Source organism: Mercurialis annua, linkage group LG4, assembly GCF_937616625.2.
Source record: "Mercurialis annua linkage group LG4, ddMerAnnu1.2, whole genome shotgun sequence".
NCBI classification, from domain to species: Eukaryota; Viridiplantae; Streptophyta; class Magnoliopsida; order Malpighiales; family Euphorbiaceae; genus Mercurialis; species Mercurialis annua.
Window position 1 is genome coordinate 32,760,587 of NC_065573.1, and position 26,358 is coordinate 32,786,944.

A 26,358-nucleotide genomic window follows, 5' to 3' on the forward strand; every position below is an offset into this window, starting at 1 on the left:
CAAGATCAAACTTACAGTTCCCATTCATAATCAGTAATTCAGAGACGATTCCAACAAAATCAAACGCAGTACCCGATTCAAGATAAAAATCGAGGAATCACAGCTGATATGAGTTTACTAAGTGATTCAGGTTAGTCTCTGATCAATCGCGACTCGAATTCAACAAATTCTTTTTCAATTTTGAAATTGATCAATCGCGACTCAAATTCAACTCATTCTTTATCAATTTTGAAATTGATAAATCGCGACTCAAATTCAACTGTTATATCTGATATATCGCATAAATAGGTTTCTGTTTTCAAATTTAAATTGAATGATTTTATAACTGAATACATTGATTTTTTTTTTGCAGTTCTTAATTGATAATTCATTCAATTTTGTGATAGTTAGTGATTTTTGAATTTACTAAAGCTGTTATTGTAGTTTTAATGATTATTGATGTGTTATAGTTTGCTAAATGGTTAATAAGGTTCTACTAATAGTTTGAATGAACATTCATTCAATTATGTGATACTTAGTGTATTTTTAGTTTGATAAAGCTGTTATTGTAGTTTTAATGTTTAATGATGTGTTATAGTTTGCTAAATGGTTAATAAGGTTCTACTAATTGTTTGAATGAATATTCATTCAATTTTGTGATAGTTAGTGTATTTTTAGTTTGATAAAGGAGTTATTGTAGTTTTAATGTTTAATGATGTGTTATAGTTTACTAAATAGTAAATAAGGCTCTACTAATAGATTGAATGAATATACATTCAAGTTTGTGATAGTTAGTGTACTTTTAGTTTTATAAAGTTGTTATAGTAGTTTTAATGGTTATTCTGTTTATAGTTTACTAATGGTTTAATATGTGTTACTAATGTTAAATCATTAAAATGCAGCAAAAGGAACACTGAAGGCTCTTGTGCACTATGATGGAGTATGGGATGAGCATTTTAATTACTCCAACTACAAGATGAAAGGAATACTGATAAGGGAAAACACAACCTTTGAAGAAATTAAGGAATTGATAGCAGGTAAACTAGAGGTAAACAGTTGGGAAACCAAAATGGAAATCAGATTTCAGTTAGAAAGCAACTACCAAACTTTACAAATTGAAGATAATGTCAGCCTGCAATTCTACATTGAAATGAAAAAAGATGAACCGCGAGTAACCAGTTTTCCATTATGTGTTACAACAAACAAATTTGAAGGTCAGCCACAAATACAAAATATCAACAGTGAAGCTTCTATTGGAATTATTGAAGAACAATTTGTGGATACAACGTCTAGTAGTGGCACTGCAATTGATATTATAAAATATGCAGAAATATTATACAACCAGACAAGAAAAGAAGATGAGGAAGCTGAAAGTAAACCACAAGAAATCAACATCGTCACTGATCCAAAAATAACAGAAATCTATGTTGGACAGATCTTCAAAGACAAAAAAACTATGAAGACAAGTTTCTGTTTCTACACGATTGCTAACCAATTTCAGTATAAAGTTAGTAAGTCTTGCAAAAGAGAATATATAGTCATTTGCATTGATGAAGATTGCAGGTGGACAGTGAGAGCTTCAAGAGATGGAAAGACAAATATGTTTGTGATTAGAAGAATGATAAACATCCACACATGCCCACCAAATATAAGAATGGATGACAAAAGGCAAGCAACAGCTTCAATAATAGGGGAACATATAAAAATGAAGTTCTTGGATATAAAAACAATCTATACTCCAGCTGATATTATTGCAGATATTCAGAGAGATTTTGGGATTGTTTTGAGTTACAATAGGGCATGGAGGTCAAAAGTAAAGGCACTAAACCAAATTAGAGGTAGTCCGCGCGACTCGTATTCAATTTTGCCTGGATATTTGCACATGCTTCTACAAACTAATCCAGGATCAGTTGTAGATCTTCATACAACTGATGAAAACAAATTTGAATATATGTTTATGGCTCTAGATGCTTCTATTAAAGGTTGGAGATACTGTAGACCAATAATTGTAGTAGATGGAACATTTTTGAAGTCGAACTACGGTGGAACATTAATAACAGCAAGTACACAAGACGGAAATGGTAAGATTTTCCCCCTTGCTTTTGCAGTTGTTGATTCCGAAAATGATGATTCCTGGGAATATTTTTTTTTAAAATTGAAAGAAGCATTTGGTGGAAGAAATGGGCTGTGTATTGTTTCAGATAGGCATTTGAGTATATTGAATGGGGTCAAAAAGGTTTTTCCTGAAGCAAGTCATGCAATATGTATGTACCATTTGCTAAGTAACATCAAATCAAAGTTCAAACACGATCCGGATACATTGAGAGACTGTTTCTATGGAGCTGCAAGATCATACACAACTAAGGGATTTGACTACTACATGAAAGAGCTTGATGCCATTAATGCCGGAATTCGAAAGTACCTAACAGATATTGGGATCGAGAAGTGGGCAAGAGCACATTGTAAAGCTAATAGGTATGACTAAAAAAAATTATATTAGTTAACTGATAATTCTTTATAAGTTTGATATGACTATTCTTTATATAGTTAACTGACAGTTTCCTTTATATTTACTGTAAGTTTGTTATATAAATTACAACAAGTTTGATCATAATTTATAAAATATTAGGTACTCGACAATGACATCGAATATCGCCGAGTCTTTGAATGCAGCAATCAAAGCAGCTAGGGAATTACCAATAACAACGCTCCTTGAAAGTTTGAGGCGTTTGATGCAAGAATGGAGTTATGCTAACAGAAATATTGCAATTTGTACATTTACTAAGCTGACAAACAAAGCAGAACATGAACTCAGAAATCACTATGCATCATCTTTAAGAATGAAGGTAAATTTTCAATTACAGTACATTTTAATTTCAACTATACTATATTAGCTAACTGTTTTCTAAGAGTTGCCTAATGGTAAGTTAACTGTCAAATATATGTTTTTCACAACAGGCTTCAACATCTGTTAGAGGTTTGCACAGTGTGGAAGATGGTGATAAAACCTTTATAGTAAAACTTAATGAAAGAACATGCACATGCTGCAGATTTCAATTGGATGAAATGCCATGTCCACATGCTATTGCTATATTAAGCAAACTACACCAAGAACCATATCAATACTGCTCAGACTTTTTCACTAAAGAAAATATGCTTGCCACATATGAAGGAGTTGTCTATCCAATGCCTAGCCAAAATAATTGGGATTTACCTGCCAATGTTGAAAGTATGGAAGTTCTTCCGCCAATAGGAGCAATTCCAGCAGGAAGACCAAAGAAAAGAAGAATCACGGCACCAAATGAAATAAAGAAGACAAATCAGTGTGGAAGATGCAAACAAAGAGGACATAATAAGAAGACATGTAAAAATATACCAAAATAATAAAATTTAGTTTTCAAATACATTTCCTAAATACATTGATTAAATGATTTGTAATTCATTGAATTTTGGCTCAATTAAAGGATTTCCTTCTTTTTTTTATTTGTTTCTTATAATTTTAACCATTTACCAATTATTTACTACTGTGTTACCAGAGATATATCAAAAAATTATATGTCACTACATATTAAGACAGTGATAAATAATAAATTACTTACATATTAAGACAGTGATAAATAATAAATTACTAAACTATTACTACATGTTTTATAAATTACTAGAGGTTTACTAATATGTTGCTTAACATATATTTATAAAGTTACTATAGGTTTCCTAATAGGTTACTAATAAGTTACGTAGCATCTATTTATAAAGTTTTATTAAAAAGTTTTATTTATAATTTATTTTCTTTACTTAAATATTAATAATATTTATAATCTCATTTAAATCTATCAACTTTTTTAATATATTTAATTTGATATTTAAAATGATATAATCTTAAAAATTTCTTTATAGACTACTAACTATAAAGCACTACCTTACTATTAATTTACCAAAACAATATCAAAAGTATACTACAACATACAACTGATAAAGGAAATTTAGTTAATATCTATAAAATTATAAAAAATATTATAAGTTTACTAACCAGTTACCAAAACATTACTAACAGTATAAGTCAATTACCATTTACTAAAACTAAAACAGTAGCCATTACAAACAAAGTCATTCAAACAAAGTCATAATAGGAAAAAAAACAATATTGTTCAGATCTTGTTCAGACAAAACACTAAAAAACTTAAAAGTACTAAGCTAAAATGATAAGCTTCAGATCTTGTTCTTCCCTTTCCTCTTTGGATTTGGGACCTCCTCTTCAACCTCTTCATCGCTAACAATATTTCTCTCTATCTTCATATTGCCATAGCGGTACAGAAGAAATGCAACACGCTCACGATAATTCTCAATATTAAATTCAGAAGGTATTTCTTTACGCAGACACAAAAACTCCGCAAAAGCAAGCAAAAACGCACCACAATCGCTGAATAAAAAACATAAAAATGAATTATTCAACAAAACTGCATAATTTTACAAATAGTAAATTTGAAAACATACCAATCCTTTTGATTTGGAAGATCATCCACAGTTTCAATACGGAAAGCATCAGTTGAATTCTTATTCAAATAAGGCTGAGAAGTCAGATCAATGTCACTGCGCAACTCATAAAAATTCATCTGAGATAAAAAAAGTGGAATTAGAACAGAATATTTTGTAGTTGCTTCAACTGCAGACTTCTTCGCCACATTTGAACTCATAGAGTTATACACATATATGCATCTTTCTTTGAAGACCAAACGCCCCAAAATCCAGTGCTTCTGCTTCTTCATGTTCATTGGAAACAACACCTCATCTACATTCTCCCAATGTGTATTGCAAAGCATCTTGTATCCACAAATATACTTTGCAATAAGACTACGATCAGTAACTGAAGTAGATTCAGGCTTCTTCCTCTTCAAGTATGCCACATAGTATGAAGTCATTCTATCATCGAAGAGGCAGTCAGTTGTCGTAATTCGCACACCACCAACAGGTCTATACTTGGCTCTTTTACGAATGTAGTACATAACAATGTTGATATGCTGTAAAGAAAAGTAGAATTATAAATAACTATAACAGTTAGTAAACATTTAGTAGAATAAGTAGAACATAACATCAAATGGTAAAAATAGAAATACTTACACGACACTGTAACAATTCACCCGAGTAATTAAGCGAATGAAACCAATTTTTGTTATCCACCTGATCCACGCCATAATTGAACGGAGTTTCGATAATGTCGAAACCTGCTTCATAAGCATTTCGACTACAAAAAAGAACAAATAGGAGGTAAAAAAACATTCAAGCAATCCTTCTAGCAAAAAATGGTAAATATAACATATCACAATTATAGTCTTACTTAAACTTTTCGTCAACCCAGTTATTAAACTCCATCTGTCCCGCATAACCTGTATCTCTACAAATATCATCATCAAGAGGAAACAATCCCTTCTTAAGAACCACATCCGGCTTAGCCTTAACAAATGCTAGAGGCACCACATCAGCAACTTTGAATTTAGAGGCAATCTTTTCAATTTGCTGTAATTGAGAAGAAAAAGAAAAATGCAATGAATAAATGATGGTTACTATTATTAAAATAAATATGATAATAATTAGTAAACCATTAGCAAACAATTAGAGAAAATATGAAAAGTAAAACTGTTCGAAAACACTTAGAAAAATAACTGTTAACTACATAGTAAACAACTAGTAAACTCTTAGAAAATAAAAAGTAAAACAAAAACATGAAAAATTCTATAGAAGTACTATAAAGGTAATTTTTATTTATATTTATATTTACAAAATAAATATGGTAATGATTAGTAAACCATTAGCAAACAAATTAGAGAAAAAAATGAAAAGTAAACTGTTAAAAAACAATTAGAAAAATAGTAAACCACTAGTAAACACTTAGAAAATAAAAAGTAAAACAACAACATAAAAAAATCTATAGAAGTACTACCTCAGATGGACTGCCTCGATACACAGCAATTTCTTTCAAAGCTGCCTTCTTTATCTATATAAAAAGCATAAAAAAATGTATTGGTAAAGTACTAATATGCAAATAATAAAAAAACAAAAATTTTAAAAAAGTAAGATAAAAAATATACCTCAGATTCTTGTTTTTCAACAGAACCAGCAGCTTCCTTTTTCAACAAAGCATCAGTAGCTTCCTTTTCAATCTTATTGACCATATCAGTCAGTAAGGACTCATCATATCCGACATCCTCATCAACGCCATGGCCCAACATCTTATCAGCAGCTTCTTTCTCAGCAAGCTCTACAGCTTTTGTAAGGGCATTAAGTTCGCTAGAATTGAATGTAGAGCAGGTTTCTGCCCCAACGGTACTTTGACTACTTAATTCATCGAACTTAAAACTTGGACCGCTATCAAAACAGAAACCCTGAAGAAAAAAAATTAATAACAATATAGAAAACGCAGCAGACAATTTACATTAAAAACTTAAAAAGTAAAAGTACCCTTCCACTATATTTCACAGCTGTGTCAACCACTTTAGAAACTATATGACCCTCATCATATTTCTTCTCGCCCCTATCAACATCATCCTGCTGCTCATGTCCACTATCATCAGCGACATTTCCATGACTTGAACCATCGTTCTTCTCATTATCCTCGTCTTCATCCGGTTTCTTACCATCTTCTTTAGTCTTACCGTCATCATTCTCATTATCATCGTCATTACCGTCACTATCTTTATCGTCATCTTCAGAATCTTCATTTTTATTGTTGTCGTCAGCAACATCTTTCTTTGCATCTTTCCCACAAGCCTGATTAAAAATACAAAATTAGTTAACCATTAGAAAACTACAAGTAAATTATTGGTAAACTAAAACATAAAATAATAAATTCAAAAACTAGTAAAGCATTAGCAAACAGCTGGTAAACTACAAGTAAATTGCTAATAGTGTAAAAACCTCAGCAGGAGGAACAACAGCTTTTTTTTCAGATTCCATTTTAAGAACAGCAGCTTCCTCAAGGGCACTAAGATCGATGGAATCAAACGTCGAAGAAGTCGCTACACCTATAGTGCTTTGAGTGTTGACTTCTTCAACATTGGAAGTTGAACCATCTTGCAGTGAAAATGCCTTAAAAAAATAAACTTTATTAGTAAAAATATAGATATTAGAACTTTTACTTAAAAATATAAATATAAATAAAAATTACCTTGATATTATCTTTTGTAACATTGTCACCCTCATCATCATTTTTTTCACCACTACCAACAGCATCATCATCTTCCAACTTATATTCATAATTGAACCTCTCACTCATAACAGAATCAGAAGCAAAATTACCAGCACCATCGTCCTCTTCATCATCGTCACTTTCTTCTTTCTTATTATCTTCGTCTTTGTTATTATCCTCCTCTTTTTCGCTGTCATCATTACGATGAAAATCATTCACACCATTATCATTATCTTCAACCTGAAAAACAGTTCAATAAAAAACAAGTAAATACACAATTAAACTAAATGAACAAGAATGGTTTACTAACTGTATACAACATAGTAACTAAGTAATTACCTGAATAGGTTGTCCACCAACACCATTTTTTATCAAATCTTTCAGTTCACCAAACTGAGTATTAATACCAGAGAACTGACTCTCTACAAATATCTTGAAATTCTGAAACTCATGGTAAAACTTAGATTGATCCCAAAACAATTTATGAATTTTAGTTTTCATTGAAATTCCTTCACTTGCTTCTGGCTCATTCTCAACTTTACGCTTTCCTTTGACAAACAAACCTTCTAAATCCAGCGATGACCTCTCCTCGCCAGTGGGATGTAAATTGCTTAATTTCAACTAAATATAAATGATAAAACTGAGTCAGTTTACTTAATGGTTACTAAAAGTGAACCACCAGTGTACCAGCACTATATTGCACAAATAGATATTTAATTAATAACTAGACTAATGTATTAAAATACCTGGTCAGCAGTTTGATCAAATAGGTTTCGCAAGAAATACGAGCGTTCTTGGACCTCTAACACCTCCCAACGCAGTATACGAGGAATTTCATTTCCTGAACTAGTTGCAACTGCGCTTTCAATTGTAGGACAACACTCAAAAAACCAAGTTTGGAAAGCCAAAGGGAATCCATCATATCGAGAGGAATTAGGATGACCAGTTTTTGAACTTTTTCTCTTTAAAAAATCACAATTTTTCCAAGTACTAAGTTTACTTTTCAAATACTCCACTGTAAAATGAAACAAATCCTTCCCCCAAGGAAAATTTTCAAACTCCCCACTACAAACAAGATCAAAATGCTTATCACGAACATTTGACTCATCTTTGTTGTTATATAGAAAAATCTCAATAAAATACAAAACAGCCATCTGAAAAGCCTCTTCCTCGTTATTCCAACGCTTAGAAACAAAGCTATCCTCCAAAAACTTTTTTGAAACTTTCCTTACATTTCCAAAACAGTTTTTTCTAAAGTCAGAAGACACAGTATTCTGAGACTTAAAATCAACACTGCCATTAACTTTCAAACCGGTTATTAAAGCAAATTCGTCGATTGAAAACTTAAGAAACTTTCCTGACACCTTAATCCACAACTCATATTTAACAGGCTGTTTAACTTCTCTAAGCAGTAAACAGTGAATCAACTGCCCTTGAAGTTTATACTCTTTCATGCGTAAAAAATATCCAAAAACAGATTTTGAAAACCTTTCTAAAGTTTCAGGTTGTAAAAGATTTTTGATATTTGAAATGACAGAAACACCAGCATTGTGAATAATCTTGTGCGGAAAATGCTCATGAGGCCTAATGAAATAGTCCCAATCCTGAAAAGTAAAATTAAAACTGATAAACATATGAATAGTAAAATATATAATATAGCAAAAAGAAAAAACATCATTAGAAAACATATAGAAAACCATATAGATATTACAATAATATAAAGTAAAAAGCTAGATTCCCATTAACAACCATTAGGTAAACTATGATTAAAACTAAATTTGAACGGAAACATTTGTAATAAAAAAATGAATGAAAAACAAGCTCTTAACTAACACATAGTAACACAAAAACAAATCTATATACAAATATATGTATATTATAATAAAATAAGAAAACAAAACTAAAAACAGATAACCATTAGAAACTAGTAAGATAATTATAATATAAATTAACAATACTAAATAAACGAGTAAATTAACCACATAAGCATTCATAAACTGATTAAAAATTCCAAATCACACAATATTCACATTATTAACTAATAAATAACAAATAAAATGCAATTAATAAAAAAATGTAACAAACAAAATAATTAAAATACCTTAACATTTCTAATAGCTTTAGAACTTTCACCAACAGAAAAGTTTGATTTCATTTTTTTCTTAACTTGCATCGGAACTTCCTGGAAATCGTCGTCATCGTCATCATGATCATCTGAAACTCTCATTTCAGTAGTTGCAGTCTCCACAAAATCAATCTTCCGTTTCATCGCTGGATTCTTTCGTTTAGGGATTTTAGCGGGAGATTTAGGATTTTTTTTCGAAACTGAGCGAGTAGTAACCATTTTGTAAAGAGTATGAAATTAAAAAACTGAATGCAAAGAACACTAAGTAATCGTGGATGAGCAGTTAAGAAAACACAAAATCAGTAAGGAAATGGAGCGGTTAAAAGAGAAAAAGAAGGAAATTTAAACATGCAATGACAGACAAAACACCTAGATTATAGCGAAAGATTAATAGCTGTGAGATAATTGAAATGAGATTAACGGTAAAATAAGAAACGAAAAGTACTAATCTGCAATACAAAAACAATAAGGTCGTAAAAAAGATGGAGGCTGGGCCGCGCGGTGCTGATGAGAATATTTAGGCCTTTTAACGTGCTGGGCCTAATTTCCACTAATGTAATTAAGGTTGTGGGCTTATCCTTAAAATCACAATTTGCTTCGAGCATATCGAATCATTGCATGTTCTGGTCCATTACGTGTGGTACCCAACATTCAAATAAATACACACATTCTCCAACATTTTCATTCAAATTAAATATCCCTTAAAATATTTTAGATTTTTTCTAGACTAATAAACCCTTAATTTATGATTATTATCGTTAGTTTGATCCAATTGATCTTAATTTATGTTTATTATCTTTAGTTTGATCCAATTGATTTTAAATCTGGACCAATCGTGCTTAAGAACATGGATTACCTAATTCATCAATTTTCTTTAATCAATAAACAACGACATCTTTCTGTATAATCTGATTTTGACCTCAAATTGTGTTAAATTAATTTTGTAATTATTATAAGTCGGTTCATAAACCTCTATTTTTTTTAAATTGGTCCAATTAATCAACTTTGACCCAAAACTATTTTGCAAGTTTAAAATTATTTATAATAATTATAATTTAATTCCTCAATTTTGTAAAAATGATAATTTAATCCCGATTCTAAAAGGTATAGAAACCGGCTTAAAACCGCCCTGCACTCGGTTTTTGGCCGGTTTTGATCCGGTTTTGATTTTAACTGCTTCGGTTCGAAACCGGGCTATGGACATGGCTACACGACAATTTAAGGTTGTGGGCTGTCTCTTAAAAGCAAAACTTGGACCGAGCATATGGAATCAATGGACGTTCTGGTCCATTAGGTGTGGTACCCAAATCCAATTATGCTTCTTCAAAGAAGTAAACACATTCTCCAACATTCCATTTCACGGTCCAAAAACCAACTTGTTTTTTCAGGTTCATATTCAGCTTCAGTATATGATCTTAAAAATTGCACTTCTTATCCATTAAATATTTCAATACGTACCTCTGCAGCTCTGATTTATTAAACTATTAAATTCATAACAAGTATGAGAAAAATAGAAGTGCGTAATATTAACCACATTTTTTATTCTAATGTGAAAAAAAACGAAGAATACTAGTTAAAATCTAATAAATTAGTAAAACGACAATACAGATACAAATTATTTTAATTTTGAATGTGTTACCAATGAGATATAACTCAAATGGTATAAGCTGGTAAGCAGCAAATTGCTAAGTCGTGGGTTCGATTCCTCCCACAAGTGCTCTCCCTCACCAAATTATCAAAATAAAATTGAATTTGTTTTCATTCATATGATTATTTCGGATCAGTATTCTTTTCGGTTCACTTAAATATAAGAAGTTAAAGGCATTTCATATTCAAGTGAACTTGAAAAAAATTAATTTTAATTTTTTTTATGTTGGATGCTAAAATATGTTAAAATAATTTGTAAGTAATAGTGACCAATTGTTGGAGCACGATGAAAATGAATTTTCACTTGCCCTTTGAATAATTCAATATTCAAAATTTTCCGGTGAATTTGTTTACAAGTTGAAATAAAAAAGAACTATATAGTTTGAACAAATAGAGATCAATCAATCTCTTGTATAAAACCTTTTCCTCATTTTAAAAAAATTATCAATAGTCCTTGAATAAACCATAAAAACTGCTCCAAAATTTCAAATAATGAATCTGAAAAACTTACTCAAATCAAGTTTTACTGTAAAGACCGATTGTAAGCAGAAAATTAATATTTCATTGTTGTTTTTGTCAATCACCTAACATTCAATGACAATATAAAAATAATTTATTAATCCTTAACAAATTACCTCTAAATAATATTAGTTTTATTGATCCAAATAAATCTGAATGATGTTTTGTCTAAACTCGTTATTGATAAATATTTCTTTTTATGTTGTCAATGTAATTTATTAAGACCCAACTATACTCAAATAAATTTTTTATTCGAACAAACTCTCGTAATAATTAACAAGGAAATTAAAAATTGTTTATCTATAGTATCAAAAGAGTAAAAAGATTTTTCAATCATTTATTATACAAAACTCTATAAAAATCATTAAAAAAGAATTTGTAAAGGTCGTATTTTTTTTTCTTGCACTGTTGAGAATGAATGGCTCTCTCAGACCAAAAAAATCTCCTTGTAAAATTTTATATGTCCTAGTAGTCTGTCTTAAATTTGCTCATTAGTGACTTGAAGGGTTAGGCCAGCCAGATTTTTAGACTAGAAACTACTGATCTCACCTATTTCAAAAGAACTTACTAATAATCTTACCTATTTCAAAAAAATTGACCATCACTAGCACAGCAAATCAATAACTTCATTCTCCATCTAAGCTTTACGAGTTTTTTTAATGTTAAATCACTTGTACGAGAAATCGTTCGAATAATATTTTATCATAATTGTTGTAATTAATTTGACATAAACAGTAGAATGCAGAATCGCGGTGTTGCCCATGATGTTCTTCAGACCATCACATTTTGCACCACGGTCATAGTGTAGGTCATAGTGCTATTTGTGATCACCATATATAGTTTCGAGCACAGTTATGGTGCAGGCGATGATGGTCTTCTAGTATTCATAGCTTTTCTTAGCACGCCCGTGATTCAAAACGAATAGAATTTCTTATTTCATTGATTCCATATGCTACACGGTTAGTTCTTCAAACAACATTATAATTTAAATCATTGCAAATAATAATTTACTTTAAACCATCACAAAAATAATTTAGAATTCTAATAATTTTCCTAACTGAATATATAGCTAGCCAACTCCAATTGCAATGTTTTGGGCCGGAGCAATCTATTTGCCAGTAATGGAAATATTTACAGTAACAAAAGAACTACTAATATACTAACTATTATCATAATTTAGTAAAAGGATGGACATCAGACTTCCTGTCGAAGGCATATATAAATATGCAAGTTGAGTTTCTTGATGTTTACTTGAGAATATTTTGTTAATCCTTCGATCGTTCTTGATTTCCTCTTTATATATTTCAATTCTTTGCAGACTTTTCTTTATCAAATTATATCATTAATTCCATAGATATATACATCTTTCGTCTATCTTTAGCAAAAAAAAATGGCTACCACAGATATGAAATATCATAATAGCATTTCAGCATCATCAACTTCACCGGCGGAAGATTTGATCTCATTGGAGAACCCAGAATCTGATAAAACCCCATGCTTCCGTCTTGTCCAATCATTTCGAAACCATTACCCTCCTCGTTTTATCAAAAAGGTATCCACTAATTCTCATATCTATTTTCCTGGGAAACAAACAGGAATGGTTTGTATTTGACATGGGTTGTTTTGTTAAACTGATATACAGGTGGTAGCAGAAGTGATAGCAACGTATTTAATGGTGTTCGTGACATGCGGGAGTGGTGCTGTAAGCTCAAGTGACGAACAGAGAATATCAAAACTGGGAGCTTCCATAGCAGGAGGGCTTATAGTTACTGTCATGATCTATGCTGTCGGACATGTTTCCGGTGCACATATGAACCCTGCCGTCACTCTAGCTTTTGCTGCTGTCAGACATTTTCCATGGAAACAGGTTACTATCTTTTACTATTATTAGTTGAATCGAGAATCCATAGCCACGCCGGTTCAGCCATAAATTTGATTTTTAAAACACTAATTGATAGTAAGTTATTCTAAACTATATAAATAAATAAATAAATATGATCCGGATCGAGTCCTCCGTAAATTCTGAAAATACAAGCCATGGGTTAGTTGAGTTTCTGTTAATCTGCATTAAATTTGATATGGTTAGGTTTTATCGACAGGCAGACAATATAGAGCCATGCATATATGGTGACAGGCACATGACAGTAATGCAATGCAACAATTTAGACCCTTAGCTTTCATCACCTTCAGGTTCTATTAGTTTATTCTATAGCCACAATAACTTGCACATCATTTATTGAGAAAATTATTTGAGAGAACAAAATTTTAATTTTTTGTGAACATAATAAGAAATTAAATAAAAAAGAGGAAATTATTATCAATGAGGTATACCCTATATCTCACCTAACAGAAACTATTAAGTGAACCAAATGTACTAATTAGGCAGTATTTTATTAAGTCGTAGGCTCTATTCTTTCAATAAACGGTCTTCTTTCCAATTATAAAAAAAATGGTGGACACACGTTCAGCATACACAACATTTAATTCTTATCTAACCAAAATAATTCTTATTACTTGGTCGTTATCTACAAATTAGCCTAATTTATTACATGCCCGGAGTAATTAGACTAATTCTTAACAGTTTTGGATAATTTTTTTTAAATAGATAATGTTTATTTTCCTTCTGATCAATTTTTAGCATATTTGAATAGCTTACCCATCTGCAAATAATGATATAATTTAACAAAATTCTTTCATATTTGCCATCAATGAATTCTATATTTCTCTAGAAAAATGACAAATTAGTTGAAGAATTAAATCAAATACAAAAGTCATCAATTATTCAGATGCATTTGACTAACTGTACACCTTATCTTTTTTTTTTTTTTGAATCTCGAATCGAATTAGAAAGATAAACGAAACAGTTACATGCGTAAGAATTCGGGGAAGTTCGAAAACCAATCCTGATGACCTGACAAGGAACGAGCATCACACGCTAACAAGTGCGCGGCTTGATTCGCAGATCGCCTTATAAATAAAAAAGACAAACAACTAAACTGTTTCGCTAAAAAACGCAATTTCCTACTAGAAAATCATCCTTCACTAACTCCGGATTTCTAATATCTAATATAGCTTGCAAAGCATCAGACTCGATTATAACATTATTCCATCCTTTCAACCAACTAAGAGCCTCCCGAATACCTATCAATTCAGCAACATGAGGATCGATCCCTCCATCCAACCAGACTTGTCTCGCACACACCAAACTTCCAGTCGCATCTCTAAACTGTACACCTTATCTAATTTAGAAATTTATGAATACATATACATAATTTTCTTTTCTTTATTATTTATCAGGGACCGAATCAAATCGTCAGTTAAGGACAGGTCCAATCTTTTTTTTCTTCAGATCATTGCATACCGTTTAAATTTTTCTAATTTTCTATTCAAATTGTTCCATCCCTTTCCGTACTTCATTGATTTTATAAACCCTTGATGGAAATTTTGAACCAATCTTGTCTAATCTGAATGAAATTGGATCAAATTCGGCATAAAAATAATAAACTCTCGTCTAAATAAATGTGGCAGTGTGAAAATTCAAACTCAAGCCCTCTATAACTTTTGCCAAATGACAATACCAATCATCCATATGTTTCTATAAATATATATTTAGATTTTTTTCTCTAACTTTTCTTTTCTTTAATTTGATTAACAGTTTAGCCATTTCTAATTTTAAATCGGTTTCATTTTGTGAGTGCAGGTGCCATTTTATGCAGCCGCACAACTAACAGGAGCAATATGTGCATCATTTACATTAAAAGTGCTACTGCATCCTATAAAACATATTGGAACCACTTCACCTTCAGGTTCAGAATTTCAAGCTCTTGTAATGGAAATTGTGGTTACATTTACTATGATGTTCGTCACTTCTGCTGTGGCAACTGATACTAAAGCTGTAATATGACATCATCCAAAATTATTTCTTTCATTTTTTTTATTTCTTTCATATTTATTGTTGATTTTTATTTTATTTTTGGCAGATAGGAGAGTTAGCTGGCTTAGCAGTTGGCTCTGCAGTGTGTATAACATCCATCTTGGCCGGGTAAGCCAAAAATTGAAAAATTTAGCTGAATATTTTAAATAGGTAAAATTAATTAATCTCCATAATTATAACAAAATTGATAATGGAGTCTTGAATAAAAAATTATGAAAATGTGGTTTAACAATTTTATATTTTTTTATCAGTTATGTTTAAATAGAAAATACAAAAGTTGAGTGGTTTAACTGAGAAAAATAGAACTTTATTTTTATGACAAAACAGTCCAAATATAAGACAAAATTAGGCAATTACCTACTCAATTTAAAAAAAAAAAAACAAAATAAGAATTTTTATGTTTGTTATCTAACAAATTATAATATGTTTTCTTCAAATATGAAGTAATTTATAGTATAATACATGTTAAGATAATAAATTATATCTTATTTTTATCAAGTAAATTCCTCAATCTTAAAAAACATTTTTGGGATTTAAATTTAAAACTTGTACTTCAAGCTATTAACTCACGAACCTGGCTAGTGATATTCAGACCAGTATCAGGAGGATCAATGAACCCAGCAAGAACACTAGGACCGGCCGTTGCTAGTGCATACTACAAGGGGATATGGGTCTACTTTGTTGGACCACCGCTTGGAACATTGCTTGGTTCACTAGCTTATAATCTCATTCGAGCCACTGACAAGCCAGTCCAAGCCATTTCTTCCCGTTCATTTTCGGCAAAACTTCGCCGACTTAGAAGTAACGATGAAGATCAACCTACCATTAAAGATCCCCTTGATGCACTGTGAAAAAACTGACATCATAAATGTAAAAGGGATGAAGTAAAAAGATTGCAACTAGAAATTATATTGTCTATCTGAACCATAGCTAGAACGTGTACCTGTATTCCAAGTTCGCTGCTTGTATTGCAAGTTCCATCAATGTTGTAGATTCGGCTTTTATCTAATGTAGTAATGACTAATGAACAATTTATATGTGGCCAATGTCAGACTAACAGATAAAACAGCCATTACTATTGTAAATAAGTTAGAATACAGTTTAATTGTTAAAGGGAAACGTGTTATCATGATCTTATCATAGCATCTACAAAATAAACCGGTCCGAGCCACAATCCATGTGCACTAGTACTTGGCACAGTAATTCTTCACATTAAAATGTAAAGTTCCAGAATAAATATCAAGTTGATATTTGCAATCAGGCCTGTACAAGAGGAGCCACGATGGCGAAGTATCATACTTAGCATCATAAATTATAAATCGAGAAGTAATTAAGCAGCATTTCCGCAAACCACAAAACTGCCTGGATTGATTGTAATGCTCTTTGTGCAGTTGTCGGTTTTGTAAATTCCGACAAGTCGATCAGCCAACTCAAACATGTTGTTTCTAAGGCTGCAAATGGAAGAAATATAATACACAACTCAAATACAAATTGGCAATTATTTATCAGAAAGGACAGTAGTAGTGTCAGTATCCAGCCTACCTGATGATGATGAATTGTGCATCCTTAGTTCGGTCTTTCACGTAATGTCCCACGATAGAAACATTCTTGAAATCTGGCAATCCATTTAAACTATTCAAGCGAAAGACAACAGAGAAAAACAAGGTAGAAGAGAAAATATGCAATACACTATGATCAAGAATTCAATGAAATATCACCTAGAGCAGCATCGATTTCGTCCATTACATATAGAGGTGTTGGCTTGTAGTGATGAAGTGCAAACACAAGAGACAATGAGCTAAGAGTCTGAAAACAATTGAAAGATGCAATGCTATTATAACCCAACATCTAAAAATAATAAAACAGCTCTATGTGCTCATAGAATATATAACAAAAGAGAATCAACAATTATTAGAAATAACCTTTTCTCCACCAGATAAGTTGGCGATGTTCTTCCAGCTCTTCTTAGGCGGTCTGACACTGAAGACAACTCCTTCTGAAAAGGGATCCAAAGAATCCACCAGCTCAAGTTCTGCATCTCCTCCCAGTGTAATCATCTGTGACAAATACATTAACATCCAAAAATGGATTTCAATTCACAGATGGAACCGGCCTCAACATTTTGTTATATCATAATTATTGAAATTCAGGTTATGCGTGTTGACATGAAGATCAACGCGGAAAACGAAAGAGGAAGACCTAAGGAATAAGCAATTAAGCACAATCTCTACACGCATGAAGAAGAGCTCATCCGCTATACCTGATACATTTCCTTTAACTTCAAGGATATTGAATTAAATCCAGCCATGAACTCATCTAGCCTGAAACAAAAACAAATTCAGATAACAATCACCAACCCCATATGAGAACACATCCTAAATATTTACAGGATATATGCTTACCTTTTTTTTCGCCACTCATCATGCAGTTTTTTTAGATCATCCCGTTGTTGAGTGACCATGTTCAACTCCTCAACTCGCGCATTATATGAGGAAACCTTTACTCGATATCTGAAAAAATAAGTACATTTAAGCACAGTTTTTGTTGCACATTGTCAATAAGAAAACCACAGCATAACAAGTAAAACAGAAAATCATACTCTGAGATTGAGTCCAGATATGGATTCATCTCTTTGAGCTGTGCTTCCAGCAATGCTACAGTTTCCTCTGCCCTTTTGAGGTCACAGGCTTTTGCAAGAGCGTCATCTGACAAGGTTGTTTGAAGCTTTTCAGAGTCTACTAGATCTTTCTGAATTCTGCAAGGAACAAGGCGGCATTAGAAATATTTCATGATAATGCAATCAAAAATTCTGAGTACTTCTCCAGTCTCCACAAATCAACATACTGCTCCATATGTCGTGTAAGAGCACTTTGCAGGTTATCAAGCTTTTTCTTGTCACTCTCTCCCTTCAGTTCCAACTCCTTGTAGCCCTTCTTTATATCTTGTAACTTGTAGTCGGCATCAACCTGTGCCATGAGATGATGAAAATTAGCTGAACTGATTAATCAATTGACCCAAAAGAAAACCGTAAGAATTAAAGTTATTGGCAGAGCACCTCCGATGCCCTCAAATCATCAACAACTTTCTTCACAGTTTCATACTCAGATTCTGCTTTAACCAACAAATCATCAACAACTTTCTTCACAGTTTCATAATCAGATTCTGCTTTAACCAACGCTTCCTTGTGTTCATCAATTAGCTGCAATAAAGGTGGGGCATTAACCAAAAGTAAAACTTACCCCCAACAAATGAATCACCGTGTTAAATGAAAATGCATATAAAACTAACCTGCCGTGTCTTTTCGGGATTCTCTTTAACAGCAGAAACCTTCTCCAGTATTTCGTTGAAAACACTCGAGAGTTTTTCCTTCTCCTCAACAAGTTGATCCGTCTCCTTCTTGGAGTCCTCAATGCCTTTAGTTAACTTCTTTATCATTTTCTGATTTGTCTCAATTTGAACCTTGTGACGGTTTATTTCTGTGCTTGTCTTGTCAATATCCTGATTTGTGTGCACGGTCAATTGTTGCAAAGAACTACTTACTAATAAGAGTTAAGAATATCAAAGTAATCTTAAGACTTACAGACTGAATCTTCTTGACTTTTTTCTTCTGTGCTTTTAGAGTTTCACCACCAGCATTTTCTATATTATTCTGAAATTCCAAGGCCTGTCAGCAGGAAGAAAGATAATTCAACTAAAGTTTACTATTACAGAAAATTATGAGTTTTTGGATGGTAAAATACAGCTAATTATATACCAAAAACATCTCAAAACTATAGAAAGAAATCAAAACCTTCAGCACAAGGGTAGAACACAAAATATTCCTCATATACCTTCCCCTTGAGGTTTTTAGATCCTTGTGTAAGTCTGTCAATCTCTTTTTCCTCTAAACATATAATTTTCTTCAGCTCCTTAAGCCTGTCAAGCCCGTCCTTCTTTGGTCGTGATGCAGCCTCTAGCGAGCCAAGTTGCTTTTCAAGATAACTATGTTCAGACTTCAAACTATCAATCTGTTTGAGAGTTAGTCGTTTTGCATTTATTTTTCTTTGCTGCCGTGAAAAGACATACATAAACTGTAGCAATGTTTTTACCTCTTTTTGACTTTTAGCCAATTCCATCTCAAGGTTAGCAATTGCTTTTTCTGAGACTTGGTAACTTTTTACGGCATCAACTACGCTTTGGCGGATGCAATTTAACTTTCCAGCCAAAGTGGAGACCTCGTTCTCAGCATCTGTAACAGCTTCTACAGAAACACTGGTGGCTCGAATAGATGTCCCCATTTTTCCACCACGTGGCTTGCTTCCCCCACCGCTCATTGTACCAGATTTTTCAAAAAGTGTACCATCAAGAGTAACCACACGCCGGAATTCCATGTTTCCACCATATGCGATTTGTGTTGCCTATATTAATGAAACAAAATCAATCTGTTATTTCCCTGCCTGGGAAGAAGTAATCAATTTGAATGAATGCTGCAAATATTTTATTTCATTTTTCCAAATCATTGAAAAATCTATGCAGCTAGTAACTGAAGAAGATCGAAGCACACAATAAGCCCCCATACATTCCATTCTTCAAGAAGCATTTGGTTTCTATTAAATTTTAGGATATAGCTAGAAGGATGTATGGCAGTGAATGATTATTCCTAATGGGTCAGCGCAACTTACTGGGTATTTTAGGACATTTCATTAAGAGTCCTTTCAACAGCTATAAAGCCAAAAAAATTGCTTCTCTTAGGTTTTGGACATTGGAATTTGGATCCAATCTTCAATGAAATAAGTCAAAACAAAACAACAAAAAGCACAAAAATGATATTCTGTTTTGTAGACCAGCTTCAGGAGCTGCATCCTGCATATTACAATTAGTGCTAAATATTCAGCCCAACTAAAGCTTAATTTCAACCTAGATGGAATAAGCAAGATGGATTTATCAGTAGACCAGGATGTGTATCATTCACAATTTTTTGCCTGCTAGAGAGTTAAACTAGAGACATGAAATATTGGATCTTACCTTTTGAGAATTTACAAATAAACACAACATAGTAAACATGAGCTAGACATAAGCTGTCCAATCTACCTGATCCAGATTGTTTGCGACAACAGTGTTGCCCAGGGCAGCATAGAATGCAAGCTTCATCCTTTCGTCCTGAACTCTGACCAGATCAAAAAGGCGTGGAACTCCATCAGGAGTGTTTACTTTAGACTTCATCTTCGGCAAAAGATCAACTTGCTTTTCCTGCATTAGAGAAACAGAAAATGAATTGAGTATAAAGCCCCATGTGATGCGTTCAAACTTTTAACAAAAAGAGGTATAGTATAGTTACGAAATCTAAGAACCCAATTAATCCTTATCTGAAATCTGATATTTTAGCATTTCTAAGCCATATAGGCTTTACAACGTTAGACTAATTACGACTGTCAAACATGTTAGTTTTAGATAAGGAAAAAAATGTCAAAATAAATTTGTAGCATGAACTTAGTATCAACAATAGAGAAGCTTCATTATTCTTTCACATTTCCGCTAGCAAAAGTCACCATCATCATTTAAACATTTCAAAAGCGAGGTCAGCCAGTGAAAAAAGGAAAATGAAAAAACAAAATTCTATCTGCAAATTAGCAAATTTGACTACCAGATATTTTATCCTAACTTTGCAATTCCTATAAATTGAAACATTTTGTGAGGCCAAAGTACCAGACTCTGATGATACAAGTCCTAACAGATGATCAAAACAATTAAAGGACAAGGTACTGTCCAAAAAAATTCAATTGATACCAATATCATGAAAGTTGAAACTCCGAGATTCTCTCTTCTTAGCAGCTCAACACAATCTTGGGCTGCAGCAGTTGTCTCCACCACAATGTAATCAAGTCCAGAACATGCTGTAGATATAGCCACATTATATTTTGCTGCAATGACAAAACATAGCACGAGTGTAAATGCGTCAATCAAAAATTGAGAGAAGGTGACACAAATGCAGCTTTAAAAATCATAAGTTGGAAAACCTGAGAAAAACAAGCTTCTTAGAAGTGCAAAAAAGATTGATCCTAAATAGACAGTTGAGTTTATAGGGTGATAAATGATAGATTATGGCATAATTTACAATAGCTACAGAAAATGAAAAGGGAAATGCCCACTACCCAAAAAAAAAAACTCTTCTCCTATCAAAAGCTAGACAAAAGAATATGGAAAGATAACACATCAAAAAGGAAGCAGAAGTCTAATGATGCGTTCCACCGATGAAGTTCTGCCAATCTGGCAGATTTAGGATATAGTTGTATAAACAGGAACAATAATACACCAACACTATGTAATCATCTATCATAATCCAGATTGGGATCCCCATTAATCAAAACTTAGGATGCTCACCATCAATAGCTCCTAAATCTCCCATTCGGCCATAAATTCCCTCTATTTTATTAGACTCCTTGGCCTGCAAAATTGCTCTCATAACTGAACCCTGACTTTTCTCAGATTCAGCTATGGTTTTAAGTTCTGCAACCTTCTGTCTTGCCGTTTGTTCTTCTGGAATTAGAGCTTCTTGTTTTTTTGTGCATTCCTGAAGAGCATAAAAGAGTTCACACTATCTCCAACTAAGATAAAAGCGTAAAATAACTGTTCAAATTGCTATCAGCATATTACGAACTTGTTCCACTTTATGAGCTTCCGATGCTTTGTGCTTGAGATTTTCCATATCATTTTGTAGTTTTTCAATGCTTGCAGATTTATTTTCAATTCTTCCCAATATATTACCCATCTGCTTTCGTGAATCTTCAAAAGCTGCATGACTAGCTTCATGCTGTAAGCACAGTGAGGCAATTATGATTTTGTTAACAAAGTAACTTCAGTAGTATTCACCAGATCGAAAAAAGAGTACAGGGTCAACATTGAAACCACAGGATACAATTTTATAATTAGGAAATAACATAAAAGGCATATTATCAATCATTACTGAATTTTAAGATTCATGTCTCACCTTCTCACTCAAAAGCTTGCTTTCAGTACATGCAACTTCAAGCTTTCCCCTGTGATCAATAAGTTGTTTTTCCCAAGGTTCTAATTCAGCACGAACCTTAACAAGCTCAGAGCGATATTTTTCAGTTTCGACTGTTTATCAACCATCCTAAGAATATATTAGTTCAAAAGACACAGACATGCTAAAGAGGATGATACCCAAATAAAGCAGAAGAGATGTAGTTTAAACTACTTCTACATCACAATCCTAAGAGTAATAATTATCAATGAGATAGATTTGTAAAAAAATGATCTTTCAGTATGTGTGAACTCAAAAAGAAGGGCCATAACCTTTGGAATTCTCTATTATATCTTCTAATACTCTTTCCTCATCTACCAAGAGTTTTTGCAGTTTTTGAACATCCTCCTCAAGTTTTGGAATCATATTACTCGAGTTCTTACAGTCCTTTGTCAAGTCGTCAATCTTTGCCGAGTCCTAAAAAGGAATAAAAATTAGATAAAATTGCACTATCAATAGCAAAAAAGCTGAGTTGTTCTGTACCTTCTCAAGTTTATTTTTAAGTTTCTCGATCTTTTGCTTCTTGTGCTTTGAGTCCTCCTGATATTTAACATCCTGCCTTTCAAACTCCTTCAACGCCTCTTTACAATTTCTAAGACCAATGTCAAGTTCCTACATAAAGAAAGTTTGCTTTGCATAAGTAAGAGTGTAAATTTCAACTATCATTAACAAGAATCCAGATGCACAATTATTTGGTAATCAGAACTATCAAATAAGTCCAATGCACACCTCTTGTCTTTTGACATATGTCTTGTGCACAGCCTCAAGCTCTTTCAAAGATTTACGACTTTCTTGAATTTTCTCCCTATTCAAGATGTAAAAAAATTCAGCAATTGCAACTATCTTAGTGATTGCAAAAATACAAATCCAGCACTTTTCTTATCTAAAGTAACCTGTCAGCCTTTAAGTTTTCTTCTAGGTTAGATACATTTGTTTGCATTTCAGCCATCTTGGCACTATTATCCTCGTGAGCTAAATTTGTAGCTTTCTCTCGCCATTTCAAAAGTGATAACTGTTTAAGCATAAAGGACTCTGCTTCATTCTTCACATCCTACTCCACATAAGAAGAACAATATGTTAAATATATATTCATGAAGATAATTCAATAAAATCTATATACAACATAAACAAACCTCCAAGCTGTCTCGTTCTTTCTCTGCTAGTTTAACCATCTGCACAACCCCAGACCTTTTCTCATTGAGAAATTCCAGCCTAAAAGGCATCAATGAAAATGAGCAAGTGTACCATACAAAAAAAGTTAGAAAATGAATGTTAAATTACATTGTCAGCATTGATAGGAGAACAGAAAGAGTAAAACGCAGACAGTTTCAGTCACAAGAAATGTAAAATCTAGGCTGGAATTTAACATGACCCAATTATGACCTCAGTACCAGAGAAGCCACCTTCTCTACCCAGCCACCCTACCACTAGCAACCAGCATCATCGTGCCCCTTTTTCATTTCCACCACTACTACAGAAGCACAATCATTCTCAAAAAAGCATGTTCACTGCCATATAGTGAACCCTCGATGTTATCATCTCACGATTTTACTTCGCGTTTCACAACTACCCCCAAATACCAATCAAGATAGTTATGAGCCTGTCCATAAGCACTCGCTGCAATTGCAAGATACTCGGTCACCACAACAGTTTTTGGAGACCATACAACACATTACATTCTTTTCAAGTGTTTGCCTACTGTTGCTATACTTCCAACATTGAGCTTCTCATCATTGTAGCAATTCACAATACTGATAATTTGCATTCTAGTATTTGCATTCCAACAAACAAGTGATGAAATGTATACTTCCATTCAGAGAAGATTCAAATTGTAATAAGAGCATGTAAATGTGTTCCAGCATTAACAACAAAACAAAAACTCACTCCTTGGCTGATTCTTCAATCTTTTCAACATATTTATCAGTTCCAATTATGTCTTCTAAGTATTCGAGAAAACCTTCATCATGGGGCCCTTGTGCTTTGGGCTTCATCAATGAAATCTGCTCAACTTCACCCTGTAAAAACAGCAATAAAATTTCAAAACACATAGAAACCAGCTTGCAGCTCAATATTTACCACGCTTATATCATTCCATGTCAAGAACAAACCTGAAGAATCAGAAAACGATTATTGTCCAAGTCAACCCCTTTCCCTTTGAGTTTCTTGGTGACCTCAGTAAAATTACTTCCACGGTCATTAATGTAATACTTGGATGAGTTATCACGCAAGGCAACCCGAGTGATAACAAACTCACTCCCTGGCACAACTTCATAGTTTCCATCATCCTACAGCAGTAGATAACAGTTTAAAACTAAAGTATTTATCAAGAAAGCATTAAAATAGTAACTTTGAAGACAAAAATTACCAGGTCAATGATCTCCTGAAAATGAACAGAAACACCAGCACTATCCCGATTTTGGTGATTTGTGGAATTATGAATAAGCTCAGATACTTTATTAAGTCTCATCTGCATAATCATTAGTTAGGCCACAATAATCAAATCAAGAAATTCAAAACCAAACGCTAATTACAATAAACCAATTTAAAAAATATGAACCTGTAATGTTATACTTATAATAGATAATTGTTACCTGCTTTGCTCTCTTTCCGAAAACGAAAAGCATTGCATCGATTACATTGCTTTTTCCACTTCCATTCGGTCCAACCACTGCAGAAAAACTCTGATATACACACTCAGCAAAATTTCTTAAAATTTAAAATTCGTGAGATTAAGAGCAAAATTTTAACTCAAGTTAGTACAATTTTACATCCTTGAAACCCTAGAAAAGAAAATGAAGCCAAAAACTGGAACTAAAGAGGGAAAACCTTGTGGAAAGGACCAACGCGCTGTTCACCAGCGTATGATTTGAAGTTTCGCATAACCATTTCTCTTATGAAAAGCCTTGGGGTTTTATTGGAAGAAGTAACAATGGTTGCTCTCACTGCCTCCGATTCGGCTGCCATCGCCTCGTCTCCGGTTTCCGTCGCCATTTCTGACTCAACCTCGTCCGCTCTCCTTCACTCTTTTTGGTTCTTTGCTCTGTTTGCTTTATTTCAGTTTGATAAAATTACAAATTAGATTTTTACATGAATAACGGGAACGCATAAACTATTGAGCAAACTATTTTAAGCCTCCTCACATTTATCATAATTTACAGTTTGGTACCCTTTATTTGAAAATCAATCGATTTGACAACTCGGTTTTGATTTTGTAAACTTTAAAACCCTTCTGTTAAATATAGGTACTATTTCGTTAATGGAATGAAATGTGAGGTACCAAATCGTTTATATAACTGAAACTGAGGTACCAAATCGTTTATATAATTAAAATTGAGGTACCAAATCATTTGAAAGTAAATTTTAAATTATTAACGGAACTAAAATAAGAACTTTATAATTTACAAAATCAAAACCGAGGTACCAAATCGTTTAATTTCCAAACAAGAGGTGACAGATCGTGAATTATGACAAACGTGAGGGGTTTTAAAGTAATTTGCTCTAAAATATTTACAAAAATAATGTTTGAAAGTCTTTTTTTTTAGTCATAGATTAAATTTCATTAACTGAAGTGTGAAAAGATGCATCAATAAAACAACCCCTCAACACTATCGAGTCATCCATTCCAAAATCAAATGATGAGAGGTGTAAATACAGTCATCGACAAAGACTTTTTTGGCCACCAAATGGAACATCCAATTATAGTAATAATATATTAAAAAAATTTATCACACAAATAATCCTTGATCATTAAAAGAAGAACTTATGATCTCATGGAATGACTCTGTGAATAACAGCTTCTCTGTCAACGTTTAAAATTTCAATAAGTCAGCCACAATTAAAAAAGTCAAACTCCTACAAAGATCAAAATTATGGTCAACTTGCTAATACATCTTCTATAGTTACTGTATTAATTTTAACAAATTAAAAGTTACTTTATCCATTTTCAA

General features: G+C 32.7%; 3 protein-coding genes across 4 annotated transcripts; 2 read left to right on the top strand and 1 right to left on the bottom strand.

Moving 5' to 3' along the window:
- Positions 1-108: 108 nt before the first annotated feature.
- LOC126678606 (uncharacterized) lies at positions 109-3,363 on the top strand. The gene is made up of 4 exons (XM_056105540.1): positions 109-130; positions 882-2,454; positions 2,609-2,842; positions 3,030-3,363. The coding sequence occupies exons 1-4, from the start codon at positions 109-111 to the stop codon at positions 3,361-3,363; spliced, it is 2,163 nt and encodes a 720-aa protein (XP_055961515.1).
- Positions 3,364-12,653: 9,290 nt separating this feature from the next.
- LOC126679328 (aquaporin NIP2-1-like) lies at positions 12,654-16,424 on the top strand. Its single transcript, XM_050374327.2, has 5 exons — positions 12,654-13,005; positions 13,096-13,320; positions 15,154-15,348; positions 15,434-15,495; positions 15,980-16,424. The coding sequence occupies exons 1-5, from the start codon at positions 12,844-12,846 to the stop codon at positions 16,236-16,238; spliced, it is 903 nt and encodes a 300-aa protein (XP_050230284.1). The 5' UTR covers positions 12,654-12,843; the 3' UTR covers positions 16,239-16,424.
- A 17-nt stretch (positions 16,425-16,441) lies between these two features.
- LOC126679327 (structural maintenance of chromosomes protein 4-like) lies at positions 16,442-25,488 on the bottom strand. Of its 2 annotated transcripts, none has more exons than XM_050374326.2 (28): positions 25,238-25,488; positions 25,003-25,092; positions 24,777-24,878; positions 24,520-24,696; positions 24,296-24,426; positions 23,545-23,623; positions 23,305-23,462; positions 23,141-23,216; positions 22,895-23,023; positions 22,684-22,828; positions 22,355-22,485; positions 22,025-22,177; positions 21,748-21,937; positions 21,154-21,287; positions 20,458-20,616; positions 19,476-19,784; positions 19,218-19,394; positions 18,968-19,051; positions 18,676-18,885; positions 18,443-18,586; positions 18,232-18,353; positions 17,987-18,142; positions 17,790-17,897; positions 17,648-17,708; positions 17,310-17,444; positions 17,106-17,193; positions 16,930-17,002; positions 16,442-16,838 (listed from the first exon to the last, which is right to left on the bottom strand). In XM_050374326.2, the coding sequence occupies exons 1-28, from the start codon at positions 25,400-25,402 to the stop codon at positions 16,718-16,720; spliced, it is 3,807 nt and encodes a 1,268-aa protein (XP_050230283.1). In that variant the 5' UTR covers positions 25,403-25,488; the 3' UTR covers positions 16,442-16,717. The 2 variants fall into 2 exon arrangements, with proteins under 2 accessions (XP_050230283.1, XP_050230281.1); XM_050374324.2 differs by having other exon boundaries at positions 25,003-25,079; positions 25,238-25,328.
- Positions 25,489-26,358: the final 870 nt, after the last annotated feature.